Genomic DNA, 20,535 nt, shown 5'->3' with positions numbered 1-20,535 from the left:
GGCACCAAATTAATACTCAAAAAAGCTGCAGCAATACACACAAATATAAACAGTACTTGGTGACAACTTTGCTTTTAGCCTTTAACCCTTCTTGACTACTTTTGATGTGGCCTCTATATTTTACCTTTAAAAACAGTTTATCTTGCCAATCTGTTATTTTCTCATTTTGACCAACTGTATCAGCACAATTTATCTAAATTCAGACAAAATTTAAAATACAAGTAGAAAGTGATATTTTGACTGTAAAAACCACACACATGTTTAACAAATCATCTTCATAACTTGAAATGCAAATAGAGATTGTACATTTTTAAAAATACGCACACGTTTTGCAAACAACAAAGTTATATGGTACTATTTACCAAAAAATGCAGCCAAGGCTCAGACGTTTTTCATATAATCATTTCAAACTATTTACAGAACAATCAGGTGTCAAACAATAGTTTGTGTCACTCTAACACATATGAGAACAGCACAGGGATAAACCTGCAGGTCTGACAGCAGGTGTGTCACTCAGCGTTTACACTGCAATCTGCCTTTGTTGGCTTTAAGGCAGCAACTGTGACGATCACTAGTAGAACTGACACACAAAACAAAACAACAGCTACACACTAAATACACAAGACAACAAACTAACTTGAGACCAAACACGGTAAACGTCACAAATCTCTCACGTATCAAAACTCTCTCTCTCTTTCGCTCACTCGCTCTCTCTTGCCGGTCACTCCTAAAACTTCCCCCTTTTGCTAAACAACCAAATGTCATGTTTCCATATCATTTTTGATTGGTCGACATGGTACATTTTCCCACCTATAGGGCTTTGGAGCGTGATGTCACGGGAGATGGGCCATGCCCCCTTCCGCCATGACAGTAGGCCAGCCAAAGGATACCATTTCAGCTATGGATCGTACGTGTTGTGTTGTCAGTTGCAACGTTAGATCACACGATCGTGAAGGCAAGAAGCTGGATAACGGGCTCTCTTTTCATCGTTTTCCATCCTGGAGGCAACGTGAGGGATCCCATGTATCCGATATTACTAAACAAAGACGTCAGGCTTGGATTGCAGCGGTGAGACGAGCGGATATCGAGTTCTCTGCAATCCCCAGCTTTTTGTTGGTTTGCTCACGGCATTTTCTTTCCGGTGAGTTCTAAATTAATTCATATCACTCTTGAAAGGCTTTTAGTGTGATTTTCAACGTGCTGAGGTCATAGATAATGAGATAAAACATGCTAATGTGTGATGCTGCAGAACCACATCATGTCGACTGAGTAGCTTATGATTTGGCATTATTGCAGGCAAACCAGCATATGAAATGGATGTAACAAATCCAGACTGGGCACCAACACTGCACATGGGGCATGACGACATACCTGTATCAGACTCGGACCGGCACTCAAGGCGTACGCAACGGAAGCGAAAAAGAGCACCCATCGGAGGTAAACAACCCCCCCCCCCTCTAAAAACATACTAAATTGCTATCACTGTACACTAATCCGCACATAACTTCCAGATGAATCACACACCTGTCATTGGAATATTGGTGTACATTTACCTTATGTCTAATTTTATCTTACAGGCTTTCGTTATGCAGCTGCAGAGTCTGAAGGTGTGCCCCGTGCAGAAGTGATTGATGAAGATCTGACAGAAGACCAACAGCAAAATCACAATGTCATGGAGGCGGTGGACAGCAGTTGTGTTGGACAAGTGGAGGTTGAGGTAGCAGCTGCAAATGTGGATATACTGAAGAAATGTAAACCTTTTAAAATGATGACAGATTACAAACTCTCAGCTGTGTCTGTAATCAAACCTCTGTAACTTTGCTTCACTTCAGCAGCATCAGCTCATGTTCACATGTTGATTCATGGTTTGCTTCAGTTTTTGATGGACTGCAGAATATTTTGAAGGTTATCTGCTATAAAAAGCCAGAACAGGAAAATCTGCTTCATGTGTTTCTGTTTGATCCTCAGTGACTTTGACACAAAGGCCTCTGCTGTGATGATCACACCTCTGATCAAGTCTCACAGTGTCAGCTTTGTTTTTATACATATGGATATGTGCTGATAAATGATCAGAGTTATAATATTTCCCACTGTCTGCTGTGTGCCGTGACCTTTGACCTGCTAAAGACAGTCAGCTGTGGATTATTCATTGTTGTGTCTGATACTTAGAACTGTGAGGAAGAACACTACACAGTTAATCAGGGTCCCCTCTCTCTGAATCAGGGAAGGTGGGCAGGCTGCGTGTGGGCCGCGGGCCATACGTTGAGTCTCACTGTTTGAAATGTGAACATTGTTCTGCTGCAGTCAATGGACTAAACCAGAGAAGAAGAAAACAGACTTTACCATGAAGATCCTCAGTGTGGATCAGTATAATATCAGCCTGATGTCTGCAGTTTAGTGTCAGCACAACTTTCACATCATATTCATCTCAGCACAACTAAAACATGCTGACTGACCCCAGAGTTTCAAGTCCACATCCTGGACTCTCCAGGAAACCACACAGATGCTTCACTCCTGAATCCTGCAGCTTGTTGTTGCAGCTCAGGTCCAGCTGTCTCAGATGGGAGGGGTTGGACTTCAGTGCTGCTGCCAGATAATCACAGCTGATCTCTGACAAACCACAGTCCCTCAATCTGTATAAAGAATGAAAGATGTAAGTTTATTAGACAAAGTGTGAGCTTGAAATCATTCAGTGTTTCATCATCTGTTCAGAGCTGAAGAAGGTTCAGAATGTAGAAGTTTAGAAAATGGAAACTCCAAACAGCTGACAGAGTTCATACGCCTTTGTCAGGGTCAAATTCAAGCAAGACCATGTGAAAATTAAAACACATCATCCTAGGTGAACTTAAACACCTTTGTTCCCCTTTTGTTAAGACATAGAAAAGTACACCACACAAAAATACTGCAAAAGGAAACGGTCGCCTTATATACATAGTGTATAAACTCAAAATGCACATTTCACTTCAAATTAAGATTAAGGCTTTGAACAGATCACATAGTTCAGTTCAACATATAAGACTTTAAGAATGCACAAGCATCTACTTAAAATCTATTTAATTTATCATCCATGATATTATTTTGTACAATTCCAATGTATTTTGTTCATCTCCCTTAAATAAACAGGCAGTCTTAAAGTATGAAATATTCATATACAAACACATATAAATGTGTGTACTGTCTCAGTGGCTGATAGTACCCCACAGGCCTCAGTGTGAGCTTGAAGACATTTATAATGTTTAAGTAGTTTAATGTGCAGGTGCTGACGATAAACACATTTTGAATGAAAGCCGGGGAACTTTGGTAGCACAGAAACAAGTGGCTATTCTTTGTGACTATATGGATCACTCACAATACCATTATTTCACACAAAGGCACCAAATTAATACTCAAAAAAGCTGCAGCAATACACACAAATATAAACAGTACTTGGTGACAACTTTGCTTTTAGCCTTTAACCCTTCTTGACTACTTTTGATGTGGCCTCTATATTTTACCTTTAAAAACAGTTTATCTTGCCAATCTGTTATTTTCTCATTTTGACCAACTGTATCAGCACAATTTATCTAAATTCAGACAAAATTTAAAATACAAGTAGAAAGTGATATTTTGACTGTAAAAACCACACACATGTTTAACGAATCATCTTCATAACTTGAAATGCAAATAGAGATTGTACATTTTTAAAAATACGCACACGTTTTGCAAACAACAAAGTTATATGGTACTATTTACCAAAAAATGCAGCCAAGGCTCAGACGTTTTTCATATAATCATTTCAAACTATTTACAGAACAATCAGGTGTCAAACAATAGTTTGTGTCACTCTAACACATATGAGAACAGCACAGGGATAAACCTGCAGGTCTGACAGCAGGTGTGTCACTCAGCGTTTACACTGCAATCTGCCTTTGTTGGCTTTAAGGCAGCAACTGTGACGATCACTAGTAGAACTGACACACAAAACAAAACAACAGCTACACACTAAATACACAAGACAACAAACTAACTTGAGACCAAACACGGTAAACGTCACAAATCTCTCACGTATCAAAACTCTCTCTCTCTTTCGCTCACTCGCTCTCTCTTGCCGGTCACTCCTAAAACTTCCCCCTTTTGCTAAACAACCAAATGTCATGTTTCCATATCATTTTTGATTGGTCGACATGGTACATTTTCCCACCTATAGGGCTTTGGAGCGTGATGTCACAGGAGATGGGCCATGCCCCCTTCCGCCATGACAGTAGGCCAGCCAAAGGATACCATTTCAGCTATGGATCGTACGTGTTGTGTTGTCGGTTGCAACGTTAGATCACACGATCGTGAAGGCAAGAAGCTGGATAACGGGCTCTCTTTTCATCGTTTTCCATCCTGGAGGCAACGTGAGGGATCCCATGTATCCGATATTACTAAACAAAGACGTCAGGCTTGGATTGCAGCGGTGAGACGAGCGGATATCGAGTTCTCTGCAATCCCCAGCTTTTTGTTGGTTTGCTCACGGCATTTTCTTTCCGGTGAGTTCTAAATTAATTCATATCACTCTTGAAAGGCTTTTAGTGTGATTTTCAACGTGCTGAGGTCATAGATAATGAGATAAAACATGCTAATGTGTGATGCTGCAGAACCACATCATGTCGACTGAGTAGCTTATGATTTGGCATTATTGCAGGCAAACCAGCATATGAAATGGATGTAACAAATCCAGACTGGGCACCAACACTGCACATGGGGCATGACGACATACCTGTATCAGACTCGGACCGGCACTCAAGGCGTACGCAACGGAAGCGAAAAAGAGCACCCATCGGAGGTAAACAACCCCCCCCCCCTCTAAAAACATACTAAATTGCTATCACTGTACACTAATCCGCACATAACTTCCAGATGAATCACACACCTGTCATTGGAATATTGGTGTACATTTACCTTATGTCTAATTTTATCTTACAGGCTTTCGTTATGCAGCTGCAGAGTCTGAAGGTGTGCCCCGTGCAGAAGTGATTGATGAAGATCTGACAGAAGACCAACAGCAAAATCACAATGTCATGGAGGCAGTGGACAGCAGTTGTGTTGGACAAGTGGAGGTTGAGGTAGCAGCTGCAAATGTGGATATACTGAAGAAATGTAAACCTTTTAAAATGATGACAGATTACAAACTCTCAGCTGTGTCTGTAATCAAACCTCTGTAACTTTGCTTCACTTCAGCAGCATCAGCTCATGTTCACATGTTGATTCATGGTTTGCTTCAGTTTTTGATGGACTGCAGAATATTTTGAAGGTTATCTGCTATAAAAAGCCAGAACAGGAAAATCTGCTTCATGTGTTTCTGTTTGATCCTCAGTGACTTTGACACAAAGGCCTCTGCTGTGATGATCACACCTCTGATCAAGTCTCACAGTGTCAGCTTTGTTTTTATACATATGGATATGTGCTGATAAATGATCAGAGTTATAATATTTCCCACTGTCTGCTGTGTGCCGTGACCTTTGACCTGCTAAAGACAGTCAGCTGTGGATTATTCATTGTTGTGTCTGATACTTAGAACTGTGAGGAAGAACACTACACAGTTAATCAGGGTCCCCTCTCTCTGAATCAGGGAAGGTGGGCAGGCCGCGTGTGGGCCGCGGGCCATACGTTGAGTCTCACTGTTTGAAATGTGAACATTGTTCTGCTGCAGTCAATGGACTAAACCAGAGAAGAAGAAAACAGACTTTACCATGAAGATCCTCAGTGTGGATCAGTATAATATCAGCCTGATGTCTGCAGTTTAGTGTCAGCACAACTTTCACATCATATTCATCTCAGCACAACTAAAACATGCTGACTGACCCCAGAGTTTCAAGTCCACATCCTGGACTCTCCAGGAAACCACACAGATGCTTCACTCCTGAATCCTGCAGCTTGTTGTTGAAGCTCAGGTCCAGCTGTCTCAGATGGGAGGGGTTGGACTTCAGTGCTGCTGCCAGATAATCACAGCTGATCTCTGACAAACCACAGTTCCACAATCTGTATAAAGAATGAAAGATGTAAGTTTATTAGACAAAGTGTGAGCTTGAAATCATTCAGTGTTTCATCATCTGTTCAGAGCTGAAGAAGGTTCAGAATGTAGAAGTTTAGAAAATGGAAACTCCAAACAGCTGACAGAGTTCATACGCCTTTGTCAGGGTCAAATTCAAGCAAGACCATGTGAAAATTAAAACACATCATCCTAGGTGAACTTAAACACCTTTGTTCCCCTTTTGTTAAGACATAGAAAAGTACACCACACAAAAATACTGCAAAAGGAAACGGTCGCCTTATATACATAGTGTATAAACTCAAAATGCACATTTCACTTCAAATTAAGATTAAGGCTTTGAACAGATCACATAGTTCAGTTCAACATATAAGACTTTAAGAATGCACAAGCATCTACTTAAAATCTATTTAATTTATCATCCATGATATTATTTTGTACAATTCCAATGTATTTTGTTCATCTCCCTTAAATAAACAGGCAGTCTTAAAGTATGAAATATTCATATACAAACACATATAAATGTGTGTACTGTCTCAGTGGCTGATAGTACCCCACAGGCCTCAGTGTGAGCTTGAAGACATTTATAATGTTTAAGTAGTTTAATGTGCAGGTGCTGACGATAAACACATTTTGAATGAAAGCCGGGGAACTTTGGTAGCACAGAAACAAGTGGCTATTCTTTGTGACTATATGGATCACTCACAATACCATTATTTCACACAAAGGCACCAAATTAATACTCAAAAAAGCTGCAGCAATACACACAAATATAAACAGTACTTGGTGACAACTTTGCTTTTAGCCTTTAACCCTTCTTGACTACTTTTGATGTGGCCTCTATATTTTACCTTTAAAAACAGTTCATCTTGCCAATCTGTTATTTTCTCATTTTGACCAACTGTATCAGCACAATTTATCTAAATTCAGACAAAATTTAAAATACAAGTAGAAAGTGATATTTTGACTGTAAAAACCACACACATGTTTAACGAATCATCTTCATAACTTGAAATGCAAATAGAGATTGTACACTTTTAAAAAATACGCACACGTTTTGCAAACAACAAAGTTATATGGTACTATTTACCAAAAAATGCAGCCAAGGCTCAGACGTTTTTCATATAATCATTTCAAACTATTTACAGAACAATCAGGTGTCAAACAATAGTTTGTGTCACTCTAACACATATGAGAACAGCACAGGGATAAACCTGCAGGTCTGACAGCAGGTGTGTCACTCAGCGTTTACACTGCAATCTGCCTTTGTTGGCTTTAAGGCAGCAACTGTGACGATCACTAGTAGAACTGACACACAAAACAAAACAACAGCTACACACTAAATACACAAGACAACAAACTAACTTGAGACCAAACACGGTAAACGTCACAAATCTCTCACGTATCAAAACTCTCTCTCTCTCTTTCGCTCACTCGCTCTCTCTTGCCGGTCACTCCTAAAACTTCCCCCTTTTGCTAAACAACCAAATGTCATGTTTCCATATCATTTTTGATTGGTCGACATGGTACATTTTCCCACCTATAGGGCTTTGGAGCGTGATGTCACGGGAGATGGGCCATGCCCCCTTCCGCCATGACAGTAGGCCAGCCAAAGGATACCATTTCAGCTATGGATCGTACGTGTTGTGTTGTCGGTTGCAACGTTAGATCACACGATCGTGAAGGCAAGAAGCTGGATAACGGGCTCTCTTTTCATCGTTTTCCATCCTGGAGGCAACGTGAGGGATCCCATGTATCCGATATTACTAAACAAAGACGTCAGGCTTGGATTGCAGCGGTGAGACGAGCGGATATCGAGTTCTCTGCAATCCCCAGCTTTTTGTTGGTTTGCTCACGGCATTTTCTTTCCGGTGAGTTCTAAATTAATTCATATCACTCTTGAAAGGCTTTTAGTGTGATTTTCAATGTGCTGAGGTCATAGATAATGAGATAAAACATGCTAATGTGTGATGCTGCAGAACCACATCATGTCGACTGAGTAGCTTATGATTTGGCATTATTGCAGGCAAACCAGCATATGAAATGGATGTAACAAATCCAGACTGGGCACCAACACTGCACATGGGGCATGATGACATACCTGTATCAGACTCAGACCGGCACTCAAGGCGTACGCAACGGAAGCGAAAAAGAGCACCCATCGGAGGTAAACAACACCCCCCCCCCCTCTAAAAACATACTAAATTGCTATCACTGTACACTAATCCGCACATAACTTCCAGATGAATCACACACCTGTCATTGGAATATTGGTGTACATTTACCTTATGTCTAATTTTATCTTACAGGCTTTCGTTATGCAGCTGCAGAGTCTGAAGGTGTGCCCCGTGCAGAAGTGATTGATGAAGATCTGACAGAAGACCAACAGCAAAATCACAATGTCATGGAGGCAGTGGACAGCAGTTGTGTTGGACAAGTGGAGGTTGAGGTAGCAGCTGCAAATGTGGATATACTGAAGAAATGTAAACCTTTTAAAATGATGACAGATTACAAACTCTCAGCTGTGTCTGTAATCAAACCTCTGTAACTTTGCTTCACTTCAGCAGCATCAGCTCATGTTCACATGTTGATTCATGGTTTGCTTCAGTTTTTGATGGACTGCAGAATATTTTGAAGGTTATCTGCTATAAAAAGCCAGAACAGGAAAATCTGCTTCATGTGTTTCTGTTTGATCCTCAGTGACTTTGACACAAAGGCCTCTGCTGTGATGATCACACCTCTGATCAAGTCTCACAGTGTCAGCTTTGTTTTTATACATATGGATATGTGCTGATAAATGATCAGAGTTATAATATTTCCCACTGTCTGCTGTGTGCCGTGACCTTTGACCTGCTAAAGACAGTCAGCTGTGGATTATTCATTGTTGTGTCTGATACTTAGAACTGTGAGGAAGAACACTACACAGTTAATCAGGGTCCCCTCTCTCTGAATCAGGAAAGGTGGGCAGGCCGCGTGTGGGCCGCGGGCCATACGTTGAGTCTCACTGTTTGAAATGTGAACATTGTTCTGCTGCAGTCAATGGACTAAACCAGAGAAGAAGAAAACAGACTTTACCATGAAGATCCTCAGTGTGGATCAGTATAATATCAGCCTGATGTCTGCAGTTTAGTGTCAGCACAACTTTCACATCATATTCATCTCAGCACAACTAAAACATGCTGACTGACCTCAGAGTTTCAAGTCCACATCCTGGACTCTCCAGGAAACCACACAGATGCTTCACTCCTGAATCCTGCAGCTTGTTGTTCCTGCTCAGGTCCAGCTGTCTCAGATGGGAGGGGTTGGACTTCAGCGCTGCTGCCAGATAATCACAGCTGATCTCTGACAAACCACAGTCCATCAATCTGTATAAAGAATGAAAGATGTAAGTTTATTAGACAAAGTGTGAGCTTGAAATCATTCAGTGTTTCATCATCTGTTCAGAGCTGAAGAAGGTTCAGAATGTAGAAGTTTAGAAAATGGAAACTCCAAACAGCTGACAGAGTTCATACGCCTTTGTCAGGGTCAAATTCAAGCAAGACCATGTGAAAATTAAAACACATCATCCTAGGTGAACTTAAACACCTTTGTTCCCCTTTTGTTAAGACATAGAAAAGTACACCACACAAAAATACTGCAAAAGGAAACGGTCGCCTTATATACATAGTGTATAAACTCAAAATGCACATTTCACTTCAAATTAAGATTAAGGCTTTGAACAGATCACATAGTTCAGTTCAACATATAAGACTTTAAGAATGCACAAGCATCTACTTAAAATCTATTTAATTTATCATCCATGATATTATTTTGTACAATTCCAATGTATTTTGTTCATCTCCCTTAAATAAACAGGCAGTCTTAAAGTATGAAATATTCATATACAAACACATATAAATGTGTGTACTGTCTCAGTGGCTGATAGTACCCCACAGGCCTCAGTGTGAGCTTGAAGACATTTATAATGTTTAAGTAGTTTAATGTGCAGGTGCTGACGATAAACACATTTTGAATGAAAGCCGGGGAACTTTGGTAGCACAGAAACAAGTGGCTATTCTTTGTGACTATATGGATCACTCACAATACCATTATTTCACACAAAGGCACCAAATTAATACTCAAAAAAGCTGCAGCAATACACACAAATATAAACAGTACTTGGTGACAACTTTGCTTTTAGCCTTTAACCCTTCTTGACTACTTTTGATGTGGCCTCTATATTTTACCTTTAAAAACAGTTTATCTTGCCAATCTGTTATTTTCTCATTTTGACCAACTGTATCAGCACAATTTATCTAAATTCAGACAAAATTTAAAATACAAGTAGAAAGTGATATTTTGACTGTAAAAACCACACACATGTTTAACGAATCATCTTCATAACTTGAAATGCAAATAGAGATTGTACATTTTTAAAAATACGCACACGTTTTGCAAACAACAAAGTTATATGGTACTATTTACCAAAAAATGCAGCCAAGGCTCAGACGTTTTTCATATAATCATTTCAAACTATTTACAGAACAATCAGGTGTCAAACAATAGTTTGTGTCACTCTAACACATATGAGAACAGCACAGGGATAAACCTGCAGGTCTGACAGCAGGTGTGTCACTCAGCGTTTACACTGCAATCTGCCTTTGTTGGCTTTAAGGCAGCAACTGTGACGATCACTAGTAGAACTGACACACAAAACAAAACAACAGCTACACACTAAATACACAAGACAACAAACTAACTTGAGACCAAACACGGTAAACGTCACAAATCTCTCACGTATCAAAACTCTCTCTCTCTTTCGCTCACTCGCTCTCTCTTGCCGGTCACTCCTAAAACTTCCCCCTTTTGCTAAACAACCAAATGTCATGTTTCCATATCATTTTTGATTGGTCGACATGGTACATTTTCCCACCTATAGGGCTTTGGAGCGTGATGTCACGGGAGATGGGCCATGCCCCCTTCCGCCATGACAGTAGGCCAGCCAAAGGATACCATTTCAGCTATGGATCGTACGTGTTGTGTTGTCGGTTGCAACGTTAGATCACACGATCGTGAAGGCAAGAAGCTGGATAACGGGCTCTCTTTTCATCGTTTTCCATCCTGGAGGCAACGTGAGGGATCCCATGTATCCGATATTACTAAACAAAGACGTCAGGCTTGGATTGCAGCGGTGAGACGAGCGGATATCGAGTTCTCTGCAATCCCCAGCTTTTTGTTGGTTTGCTCACGGCATTTTCTTTCCGGTGAGTTCTAAATTAATTCATATCACTCTTGAAAGGCTTTTAGTGTGATTTTCAATGTGCTGAGGTCATAGATAATGAGATAAAACATGCTAATGTGTGATGCTGCAGAACCACATCATGTCGACTGAGTAGCTTATGATTTGGCATTATTGCAGGCAAACCAGCATATGAAATGGATGTAACAAATCCAGACTGGGCACCAACACTGCACATGGGGCATGACGACATACCTGTATCAGACTCGGACCGGCACTCAAGGCGTACGCAACGGAAGCGAAAAAGAGCACCCATCGGAGGTAAACAACCCCCCCCCCTCTAAAAACATACTAAATTGCTATCACTGTACACTAATCCGCACATAACTTCCAGATGAATCACACACCTGTCATTGGAATATTGGTGTACATTTACCTTATGTCTAATTTTATCTTACAGGCTTTCGTTATGCAGCTGCAGAGTCTGAAGGTGTGCCCCGTGCAGAAGTGATTGATGAAGATCTGACAGAAGACCAACAGCAAAATCACAATGTCATGGAGGCAGTGGACAGCAGTTGTGTTGGACAAGTGGAGGTTGAGGTAGCAGCTGCAAATGTGGATATACTGAAGAAATGTAAACCTTTTAAAATGATGACAGATTACAAACTCTCAGCTGTGTCTGTAATCAAACCTCTGTAACTTTGCTTCACTTCAGCAGCATCAGCTCATGTTCACATGTTGATTCATGGTTTGCTTCAGTTTTTGATGGACTGCAGAATATTTTGAAGGTTATCTGCTATAAAAAGCCAGAACAGGAAAATCTGCTTCATGTGTTTCTGTTTGATCCTCAGTGACTTTGACACAAAGGCCTCTGCTGTGATGATCACACCTCTGATCAAGTCTCACAGTGTCAGCTTTGTTTTTATACATATGGATATGTGCTGATAAATGATCAGAGTTATAATATTTCCCACTGTCTGCTGTGTGCCGTGACCTTTGACCTGCTAAAGACAGTCAGCTGTGGATTATTCATTGTTGTGTCTGATACTTAGAACTGTGAGGAAGAACACTACACAGTTAATCAGGGTCCCCTCTCTCTGAATCAGGAAAGGTGGGCAGGCCGCGTGTGGGCCGCGGGCCATACGTTGAGTCTCACTGTTTGAAATGTGAACATTGTTCTGCTGCAGTCAATGGACTAAACCAGAGAAGAAGAAAACAGACTTTACCATGAAGATCCTCAGTGTGGATCAGTATAATATCAGCCTGATGTCTGCAGTTTAGTGTCAGCACAACTTTCACATCATATTCATCTCAGCACAACTAAAACATGCTGACTGACCTCAGAGTTTCAAGTCCACATCCTGGACTCTCCAGGAAACCACACAGATGCTTCACTCCTGAATCCTGCAGGTTGTTGTTGTAGCTCAGGTTCAGCTGTCTCAGATGGGAGGGGTTGGACTTCAGTGCTGCTGCCAGATAATCACAGCTGATCTCTGACAAACCACAGCCCCACAATCTGTATAAAGAATGAAAGATGTAAGTTTATTAGACAAAGTGTGAGCTTGAAATCATTCAGTGTTTCATCATCTGTTCAGAGCTGAAGAAGGTTCAGAATGTAGAAGTTTAGAAAATGGAAACTCCAAACAGCTGAAGCCAACAGGAAGCAGCTTCAAACAAACACAACAAGAGAAAAAACTCTGAATGTTTCACATTAAAGTCGTACATTTCTCACAAAGCTCAATTATGTGACAGACATTTCATCCCATGTCAGTTTGGCCTCATCCTGGGCCGGATTATCCAGCACACACTCTGACCACAGGCCCAGGGGCCACGCACAGCTGGGCTCCATCCAAGAGACAGGAAACAAACCAACACAATAATAAAAAGCACCATGTGATCTTCTTACATCTTCAAGACAAACATAGTAAAAACATGAGCACATTTGTTTCCTGATAAAATGATGTGACAGGTAGAACAGAGTAAAGTGGTGGTGTTACAGCCTTTCTCCCCTCTGCTGCCGAGGCTGTTAGTCTCTCCCAAACTCAGCTACAGGACTTCCAAATGAATGAAAGCAGCAGAAGTGGCTTTACAAATGAAAGAGGAAGAGGAGAAGAAGAGGAGAGGGAGGCCACCCTGACCATCACTCCAGCTGAAAACATCACACTTCCATTAAAGTTGGTGAGGAAATGTTGAGCAGGATGAGCTGCTGGCTAATCTGGAGGCTGTAGCAGCAGCTCACAGTCACAGTGGATTTCCACTCATGAAAAAGCTCTGGCTGCTTTATTTCTCATCTCATATCAGAGACTTTAATGCTTCACTGAAGCTGTACTGTGATGCTTCCATATTCCAGTGAGGCCTCCATAATGATTTCAGCTGTTCTGTACACACACTGTGTGCCCTGTATGGCTCAAAGTCTCTGCAGCCTGTTTTTATCTGCTATCATCAGATCTTCATCATCCTCATTCACATCCCTCACACACTCTACAGCCTCATCAGCACTGACTTCATCTTCACTGACTGATGGAGCACAACATGAACCTGTGGAGGCTGAAACACTGTCCTGTCAAACATCTCCCCGTCACCACTCCACTTCTGTCAGCCTTTAAATGAACCCTGCTCAAGTCTGTCACTTCTGTTTGGAGCCAAAAGGAAAAACTGTTGTTCAGTCGTTTGGAAAGACAACATTTCTGAAAGCACTCAAACTTCTTCACATTTGTCTTCAGACACATCCTGAACATTTAGGAACTGAAGAAAGTTTCAAACATCAAAGACCTGAAATATAGAAAAACAACAACAGCCGCAGTCAGTGAACTCACCTCAGAGTCTCCAGTCGACAGTTTGGACTCTCCAGTCCAGCACACAGAAGCTTCACACCTGAATCCTGCAGGTTGTTGTTGTTACTCATGTCCAGCTCTGTCAGATGGGAGGGGCTGGACTTCAGAGCTGAGGCCACAACTTCACAGTGAGACTCTGAGAGTCCACACTGAGTCAGTCTGTGATGATAGAAAATATAAAATGTGTTATTATAAAAGCAGAAAATCTGCATTATAAACACAGACTGAATGTATATGAAGACAAAACAGAGTGAGGTCATAATCTGATGAATCTGCTCTTCACATCTGTGCTTCAGCTCCTCTTACTGTGTTTGACATGACACAACGATTGAGTCTCTCTCAGACCTGCAGACTTTTAATGAGAATCTTTGTTTGGCTTTAATCTGCTTTTGGCTTTTTCATGGATTTCATGGATGATTTGAGTGATTTCCAGCAGGACACTTAAACATGTCAGTGGACGTCCTAAAGAAAATATTCACTGATATGAAACGTGTCATTGAACAGGATTAATATCAGTGGAAACATGGTGGAAACAGCTGTGACTGCATGGATGTGACACACTTCAAATCTGTTCTCCACTCTTGGATTTGGGATCCATGGAGCTGCTGCTGAGTCTGTACAATAAAGGAATGGTGTGGAAGGTTGCAGCGTACGGACACAAACACTTTGTGGTTACAATCTGATTTTATTTTCAACATTAAACTACTAACCTACACTGATCAATGATGTTAATGATCACATCTGGACTCACCCAGCCTTTCTGCAGTTCCTCACAGCTGGAATCAGTCTCTGTTGTCCCCGCTCTGATGTGTTGTACTTCAGCAGGTCAAACTCATCCAGAACCTCCTCTGACATCTGCAGCATGAAGGCCAGAGCTGAGCACTGGATCTCAGAGAGTTCCTTCTCTGATCTGTTCTCTGACTTCAGGAACTCTTGGATCTCCTGAAATAATGAGAGGTCGTTCATCTCCATCAGACAGTGGAAGATGTTGATGCTTCTGTCAGGAGAGATTTCATAACTGTTCATCTCCTTCAGGTTGTTGATGACTCTCTGGATGGTTCCTGGACTGATCTCTGTCTGACCCAGCAGACCTACTAAGAGTCTCTGGTTGGACTCCAGACAGAGGCCATGAAGGAAGCGAACAAACAGGTCCAGGTGGCCATTTTTACTCTGGAGGGATTTATACATGCCTTTAGTCAAAAAGACATCCAGTGATGTGAAGCTATAAGACTTGAACATGTTCTTAAAAAAAGATCTGTTTTTGTATTCTTCTCGGAAATTCCCTAGAAAACCTTCTACCACCTCTGTCTTCCTGTTGGTGTGACAGTGGAACTTGTAGACAGCAGCCAGAAACTCCTGAATGCTCAGATGAACAAAGCAGTAGACTGGTTTCTGGAAGATCACACACTCTCTTTTGAAGATCTCTGTACAAACTCCTGAGTACACCGAGGCCTCTGTCACATCCAGACCACACTGCTCCAGGTCTTCTTGGTAGAACATGATGTTTCCTTTCTCCAGATGTTCAAATGCCAGCCTCCCCAGCTTCAGAAGAACTTCCCTGTCAGCCTCCGTCAGCTCCTGTGGACTCGTCTCACGTCCCTCATGGTACTTGTTCTTCTTCCTCTTTGTCTGAACCAGCAGGAAGTGTGAGTACATGTCAGTCAGGGTCTTGGGCAGCTCTCCTCTCTGCTCTGTAGTCAACATGTGCTCCAGAACTGTAGCAGTGATCCAGCAGAAGACTGGGATACTACACATGATGTGGAGGCTCCTGGATGTCTTCATGTGGGAGATGATTCTGCTGGACAGCTCTTCATCACTGAATCTCCTCCTGAAGTACTCCTCCTTCTGGGCGTCAGTGAAGCCTCGTACTTCTGTTAGCCTGTCAACACATGTAGGAGGGATCTGATTGGCTGCTGCGGGTCGGGAAGTTATCCAGACGAGAGCCGAGGGAAGCAGATTCCCCTGGATGAGGTTTGTCAGCAGCTGGCTGACTGATGACTTCTGTGTGACATCAGACAGCAGCTTCCTGTTGGTGAAATCCAATGAAAGTCTGCTTTCATCCAGGCCGTCAAAGATGAACAAAAGCTGAGAGACAGCCAGCTTCTCTGCTGTGACCTTCTGTAATGTTGGATGGAAAACATGGAGCAGCTCCAGAAGACTGTACTGCTCATCTCTGATCAGGTTCAGCTCCCTGAATGAAAGCAGAACCACCACACTGACATGTTGGTTCTCCAAGCCCTCTGCCCAGTCCAGAGTGAACTTCTGCACTGAGAAGGTTTTTCCAACACCAGCCACGCCGTTGGTCAGAACCACTCTGATGGGTCTCTGTTGGTCAGGTAAGGCTTTAAAAATGTCCTGGCACCTGATTGGAGCGTCATGGAGGGCGTCCATCTTGGAAGCTGTCTCCAGCTGCCTCACCTCATGTTGGGTATGAACCTCTTCACTCTGTCCCTCTGTGATGTAGAGCTCAGTGTAGATGGTGTTGAGGAGGGTTCTACTTCCTGTTTCATCACTTCCTTCAGTCACACGTTCACATCTCCTCCTCAGACTGATCTTATGTTCATCTAAAACCTCCTGCAGACCAACATCTGCTGAAAGAAAGAAAAACAATGAGACTAAAGAGAAAGAAAACTCTTCAATGTCTGAACAACACAAGAAGTCCAGTTTTCAGAAATGAGTCCATCAGCAGACAGATGTTCAGTCTTACTTTGTACACAGCTGCTCTGACTGGCTGTCTGCAGTCCAGCTCTGCTTCTGGATCTTTCTCCACACTGTGCAGAAGCTCTGATGGTGACACAGAAAAGTCACAGTGGAGATACTTCTGTGCACCTTTGATTAGACTCATTATAAAAAGGAAAACAAAGTTTGAACACAGTCATGTTTCCAGTTCACTGACTTACATTTATTCCATGGACACTCACTCTAACCTGAACCACAGCTACAACCCAACATTGTTGAGGCCTCATCTCCTCCTTTCCTGACTGTAGAGGTTAAATATGCAACAACCGACAAATAAAAGAATTTGGTTCATTTCAAAGAAATTCACACGGTGACCAAGTAAAGTAACCGTAGTAAAGGAGACAACATCCCGTTGATGGTGGGATTATTTGAAAGATTTGCTTTAGTCACGTCACCAAATGCAGTTGAACCACCCGTGGATCCATGTTTGACCATTCTACCACTCTGAGCTCTGCTTTTGAATCATTTTATTATTATCATCATTCATTTATTCATTCTTTGGAGGGGGGCTATTTCCTAATGCCGCCCTAATAAGCTGATGTTCAAGGGGAAATATAACAGAAACTCTTTCAGTGTTATTCATTAATAAATTAACAGATAAACTGTGAAGAAGAAAAAACTGAGATTTAAAGGAGAGAGTGAGAAACTTGATCATCCATCCCCATAATACATGTTTATCAGTATCTGCTGTGACCATACTGCAGTAATAACTACAAGTCTACATTTCTGTGACTGTTGATCAATCACAGCAGGAATCTGAGCTCATCTCTGCACACAGAGCAGCTTCAGCTCTGGGATAAACTGCTCGCTTCACGTCCTTCTCAGCTCACAGACACTCATCCTGATATTTTCCTTTAACATTTGATGGTATAATTCATCTGAGTTTACACTTTATCTGCATAAATACAGAAAAACAGACCCAAACACCAGAAACCATCAGTTTCACCATGTAGAATATATTGTTGTTTCCTTGCTTTTAATTCAGAGAAAAACTCTGATTTGGATTTTCTCTGTTCTCTTTGCCACAGCCCATCCTAGCAGCATGAATAACACTTTAGGAGGAACGTCTTGATCCATTCTCAATCATCCAGGAAAGTAAATCTCCAAAAGTTGATTCTGTTCATCTGGATGTAGCGTCCCAGCTGGACTTTTGTCAAAGCTGCAAAGGCACCTAAAGAAAGCTCCAGCCGATCCAGGAGAGAAGGACAACCGCTGACTAAGACAAAACCTGTAGTGATCCCGTATGTGTCTGGAGTATCGGAGCAGTTGAGACAGATTTTTTCTAAACACCGGGTCTCTGTGGCTTTTAAACCCCAAAACACGCTGCGCCAAAAACTGGTCCACCCCAAGGATCGGGTCCCCCGACACAAACAGAGTAACATAGTGTACGCTGTTAAGTGCAGGAGGATTGGCAGGATTTATACATCGAGGAAACCAAACAACCTCTGGCTACAACACAGAAGAGCTTCCTCGTCAGGCCAGGACTCTGCAGTCTATTTACACCTACAGGCCAGTGGACACTCTTTCAATGATGAGGATGTACACATCCTGGACAGGGAGGAACGCTGGTTTGAGGGCGGAGTCAAGGAGGCCATTTATGTGAAAAGAGAAAGACCATCTCTGAATCGAGGAGGGGCCTAAGGGTACATCTGTCACCATCTTACAATGCTGTGATTGCAGCCATTCCCCAACTCTCTGAATGGTGCTCATGGACATTGATCAGTGGTTGTTGATCAATGGTCATGAGAATTTTCATAATTAAGATTAAGGAACTGACCTCCCAGCCCATTGTTCCTTCAGTGGGCTGGTTTCAGTCATTATGCAAATGTCCTGTTTATAAGATTGAAACCTGCAGTCAGCTGAGACTGAAGGAGTCACCTGGATGAGAGACAAAACGTTTCTCCCACTAAACGGGGGGGCGATCGTGGCTCAAGAGTTGGGCGTTCGTCTTGTAATCGGAAGGTTGCCGGTTCGAGCCTCGGCTTGGACAGTCTCGGTCGTTGTGTCCTTGGGCAAGACACTTCACCTGTTGCCTACTGGTGGTGGTCAGAGGGCCCGGTGGCGCCAGTGTCCGGCAGCCTCGCCTCTGTCAGTGCGCCCCAGGGTGGCTGTGGCTACAATGTAGCTTGCCATCACCAGTGTGTGAATGTGTGGGTGGATGACTGGATATGTAAAGCGCTTTGGGGTCCTTAGGGACTAGTAAAAGCGCTATATAAATACAGGCCATTTACCATTTAAACGCTATGAACAGAAACAACTTTTGGAGAAAGTTGAATCAGTATTTCAGCTTTAAGAGGGTATTTTAACACAAACATCAGTCCTTCTACTTAAGTATGTTTGACACTTTGTTTAATCATCATTTTTAATGATCAAATATAATAATTTTTGTTATTTGTGGAGTTTAAATGTCCTTGACAGAGACAGATGATGATCATTATCCTGCACTGTGCTCTCAGGTTTGGTCGAGCTAGCACAAAGAATGGCTATGTTGAACTTCCTCCTGGGATCTACACTAAGAAGTGAGTCCAACATTAGCAGGGTCTCTTTCCTTTATCTGGATTCACTTTAGCATTCACAGTCACGTGAGGCTTGTTATTAACTCGATAAGTCAACCCAGGGTTTCAGCTGAGCGCTCACATGAAACACATGGTGTTGGCAGCATCTGATCAATCATATTCATGGAGACGTGTATCAGCAACAGAGCAGCTGAGTTTGCAGAAGGAAGTCAAACTAAACCACAGGAACAATATGAGGAGATTACACACATAATAAAATACTAGCAGTAACACAGCTGCTGCAGACAAATCAGTCGTGTGATCGTGTGTGAGAGGAGAAGGACTGTAAAGGAGTTTGGTGTTAAAAGCTCTGTATGAATGTGGGAGACTTTGAAGGGCTTTAAAAAGGCCAATATAAAATAAAAGGCAGCAAAATTGCTGAGTGTGAAAGTCACCAGACTTATCAGACCTCTGTGATTAAGACCTGTAAGAACACCTGTTTGTACTTGTTGGCATTATATCAAACACACACGTATATTAAGCCTTTGTTTGAACTCTGGTTGAATTTGTTACTTTCAGACTGTGAAACATCACAGAGGCTGCAGCTGCAGATCTTTTATTCACCTGGAAATTTACTTTAAATGTTAGATGGAAAATGTATTGCTCAGTTTAACCAAAGTAAGAACAAGAATCCATAAACCTTCATAAAGACAAACATCTCCCAGAACATTGAGCTGCTGAAGTGTCACTGAAGGGACAAACTATTTGTCCTCCTCCATCCAGCAACACCTGAAACACCTGAGTGGAAGCTCCTCCCTACACTGTGTTTGAAGCAAAGCACAAAGGAGACACCTGCTGGAGCAGCTGGAGTCCTACAGACACTCAGCCTCTTCACTACACAAACACCTCCTACAACATCCACTCTTTCCACTCTGACTGCTGTGTTTGTGGAAACACCCCAACACACACCGCTTCACATACCAACATAGAAATGTGTGAAAAAGAGCTGAGCTGATATTAAACATGAGGATTTATTCAGAAATACAGAGTCAGGAACAACATCTAGACACACATTACCTCTCAGCAGCAGAAGAACATCCTTTAAAGTCTATATCAAAATCCTTCGACTCGTTGCTCTTTAAGGAAACACAGCTGGGTTCAGGTCCAGGAGATTGTGGCCTCTTATTGATCCTAAAAGAAAAACAATAAATGTCACAGCTTCATGAGACAGGAAGG

At 42.1% G+C, this 20,535-nt stretch overlaps 2 protein-coding genes across 2 annotated transcripts in view; both read right to left on the bottom strand.

The window, feature by feature from the left end:
• The window catches only part of LOC146716593 (uncharacterized), a 304,253-nt gene that overhangs the window by 67,816 nt on the left and 215,902 nt on the right, over positions 1-20,535 (bottom strand). The window lies entirely within an intron of this gene.
• LOC146716606 (protein NLRC3-like) lies at positions 14,813-16,863 on the bottom strand (the record flags this gene model as incomplete). The annotated part of the gene is made up of 2 exons (XM_085452772.1): positions 14,813-16,656; positions 16,773-16,863. Coding segments are annotated over 2 exons (1,935 nt in total), but the record flags the coding sequence as incomplete, so codon positions are not given.

The sequence above is a fragment of the Copadichromis virginalis genome, linkage group LG3 (genome assembly GCF_057382275.1).
Source record: "Copadichromis virginalis isolate Kocher_CV1m ecotype Utaka linkage group LG3, C_Virginalis_male_GT1.1, whole genome shotgun sequence".
Classification (NCBI taxonomy): Eukaryota; Metazoa; Chordata; class Actinopteri; order Cichliformes; family Cichlidae; genus Copadichromis; species Copadichromis virginalis.
The sequence above is the reverse complement of the archived record's forward strand: the minus strand, read 5'-3'. Positions and strand labels throughout refer to the sequence as shown.